A 3,054-nucleotide genomic window follows, 5' to 3' on the forward strand; every position below is an offset into this window, starting at 1 on the left:
TGTAGCTTTTGATATCAATCTCCACTAATATTACAAGTTATTATCGCATTAGATGGGCTAAAATTGTTAATATGGATTTCATCCGTCGGGTTAATCCATTTAATCCGACTAAAATGACGGATAATTTTGAATGCATCAATCTATTGTAACCCGCTGCATATAAGAATGAGTTAAATGAGTCAGATGTTGAAAGGGTAGTAAATTCATTGGTTGGATTGACTTTTTTGTTTTTTGTTTTTGTTTTTTTATTTTTTATGTTCAAATCAGACGATTTTATAGTATTAGTAATACATGGAGTCTCACTCTTCTCTTTCATTTTCATGGTTTCGCCTCAACCAACAAGCTCTAATCCAATCGATCTCCTTTTGTCGTTGTGATTGTAATGAATCTAATGATTTGTGTTGCTGTTGCATGTCTAACCCAATATATTGATATTGTGGTTTGCTAATGTCTAACCCAATCGATGCTATTTGTATTGCGGTTTGCTTTTGTACTGATTTGGTAAATAATTTTTTGGAATAAAGTATCTAATGTTATTTTAGAAAATTTTGTTTAATATTCAACCAAAAAATGTCGTTTTGAGATTGAAAGATTAAAAACTTAGAATGATTAAAATTATTATAATCCTGGAATAAATTAAAATTACAAACACATCATGATTTTCGCCCTAAAATAATGTTGTTTCGGTGAATATTAGACAAAAAAAAATTAGAAAAAATGAACCCTAATTTTTGTTCCCTCATTTCATTATTTTTTCCCGAGTATATTTTGATATAATTATTTTTTGGGAAAAATATTTGTCGTTTTAAAAGACACATATTTGTATTATTTTAGAAAAAATGATGTCATTTTGATACATAATTGGTAATTTTTTAATTCTCTCTTCTCAACTTTCTCTCTCTAATTTTACTGAAGAGAGAAAATAAAAAAATCTTTAAATATACACCAAAACAATGTCGTTTTCTCTAAAATAACACAAAGTTATGTTTTTTAAAATAACAAATATTTTTCTCTTATTTATTTATTTTCTAAAAATAATTCCATCCATTAGAATAAAACGTTTGCTTTGCCTAGGAAGAGATAACTAAATTTCCGTACCTTTTAATTTCACAAATGAGAAAAACAATTTCGTGAATGAGTAGCCAAGTGAGTTGTCAATATTGTCTGTATGTACAGTTCTCAAAGAATGGAGGGAAAACAAATCATCATGTGATACAGAAATATCTTTTGGAAATTTTGTATCTTGATAATATATTCTTTGACAATTCAGTTGTAGTACTAACGCTACCATCACAAGATTATTGATCCTAATCAATATTTTGACACCAAAACTTAAAATAGTTTCTTCAATTAAAAGAAAATCAACAAACTGATATTCATTTCCCAAGTGAAAAAGGGATACAATCCATAATATACCTCGATGAACTAATCAATCTCATTTGAATGGTGGTAAAACCCATAATGGAGGTAGCATACGCTTGAAGGAAGAATTGCAAGGCTAATGTTTAGCAAAGCTTCGATCCTTTACATTATATATTCCATTATCAAATGGGCCAAAATGGTAAGAACTTGGGTCGTATCATAAAAATCATCAGTATAGTGAATAGAATCCTTTCGCAGACAATTGGAGAAATACGAAGCTGACATAGAAATTGAATCACTATCACTCAGGAACAGAACATTGTCTTCCAAACTATTGAGTTTTGACATTTGCAAAAGCTTCCCACTTTGGACATCGAGTTCCAACTTATACACTTCGAAACTCTCGGTACCATTGCTATATGAGTAGCCATCTTCACCATAAGGATGCTGATAACCCAAAAATCTTCTAACCATTAACAAGTCTCCTTCCAATGATTTCACAAGATAGGCCCTGTCCGAATAAGTTTGATCAAATTCTCCTTTTAAAACAATATTTGGAATTATCTCCTCATAACCATAAGGGTCATTTGAATAATGAAGATTGAAGGACACAATAGTATTCCATCTTCCCACAGCATATAACATACCTTTATAGAATGTAATATCAGTGAAACATAAAAAATCTTTGTCAATATAAGTCCAAAACTTTTGGCCTGCTTTTATGAAAGCAATATAGCAAGCTTGGCTGTAAACTGCTGCAACCACGTAATCATCTGGGTTGCTCGTGGGATCAGCAGACAGAGTAACCTTATGCATATTTTGTTCAAAGAGATACTTATGTGACAATCCAGGATTCAGGGGCGGCAGACGAATGGGAGCAACGTTCTTAAAAGGATTCAGTAATGTTATAACATAACAAGAATCTACTGTTGCTAGCCAGCCGTGGCTTGAACCACAACACCTCTTGCTGTAAGGCACTGGAAATTGAGAGTGATAAACTTTCTCGGCGGCAATGCCATATAAACTTCTCTTCTTTCTGCTCTTTCCTTTTGTGGGATCATTAGCATGGGCAGTACTTTACTCCTGAATTCGTTGTTCTGATGGTTTAGCTTTGCAACTGAGTGTCAATTCCTGCACACGACACCAAACCAAACTTGATCTAATCCTTCTAACAACTTGTCAAGAATCAAACTGAGAGGAAGTGCTGGCAAGTCTGCCCAATCTGGATCCATTGCGGTTATACTTATATAGAATTATGGTAATTGATTACTATTATTGATTAGTATTCAAATTAGTGTAATCTGGCTCAGATTCAAGGAGAATCAGAATTCTAAATCAAATGTAAAGGAACAGTTTAAATGACACCATTAAAATAATGCAAATCTTAACAAAAATATAAATTGCAATTTTAATCTTTCAATACAGATACGGTAAATTAAGAGACAAAGAATTATATTAAATTTGAAAAATAGCCATTATCTGATATTTAACTAACATATTAATTAACCATTGAAGTACATCTAGAAAAGTGAGAGTATGTAACCACCTCCCCCGTGAAAAAAAGTGTGTGTGTTTCACAAACCACCTCCCCCGTGAAAAAAGTGAGTGTGTTTCACCAACCCTCGTTTCTTACCCAAATTCTACTGTGTCTGTTAGTTTTATATATATATATATATATATATATATATGGGT

At 31.9% G+C, this 3,054-nt stretch overlaps 1 protein-coding gene across 1 annotated transcript; it reads right to left on the minus strand.

Annotated features, from left to right (window-relative positions):
* Positions 1-1,524: 1,524 nt before the first annotated feature.
* Positions 1,525-2,594, minus strand: LOC133306050 (uncharacterized). The gene is made up of 2 exons (XM_061506328.1): positions 2,517-2,594; positions 1,525-2,403 (listed from the first exon to the last, which is right to left on the minus strand). The coding sequence occupies exons 1-2, from the start codon at positions 2,592-2,594 to the stop codon at positions 1,525-1,527; spliced, it is 957 nt and encodes a 318-aa protein (XP_061362312.1).
* Positions 2,595-3,054: the final 460 nt, after the last annotated feature.

Source organism: Gastrolobium bilobum, unplaced genomic scaffold (assembly GCF_033153095.1).
Source record: "Gastrolobium bilobum isolate Gb01-03AN ecotype WA unplaced genomic scaffold, APGP_CSIRO_Gbil_v1 utg12424, whole genome shotgun sequence".
Taxonomy (NCBI): Eukaryota; Viridiplantae; Streptophyta; class Magnoliopsida; order Fabales; family Fabaceae; genus Gastrolobium; species Gastrolobium bilobum.

What these genes read in the sequence shown, in the direction of transcription:
- LOC133306050 (XM_061506328.1), bottom strand. Translation starts at nt 2,594, where the DNA reads ATGGATCCAGATTGGGCAGACTTGCCAGCACTTCCTCTCAGTTTGATT. An exon ending in TGTTAGAAGGATTAGATCAA is followed by an intron (nt 2,404 to 2,516) that starts GTTTGGTTTGGT and finishes ACAAAAGGAAAG; the next exon opens with AGCAGAAAGAAGAGAAGTTT.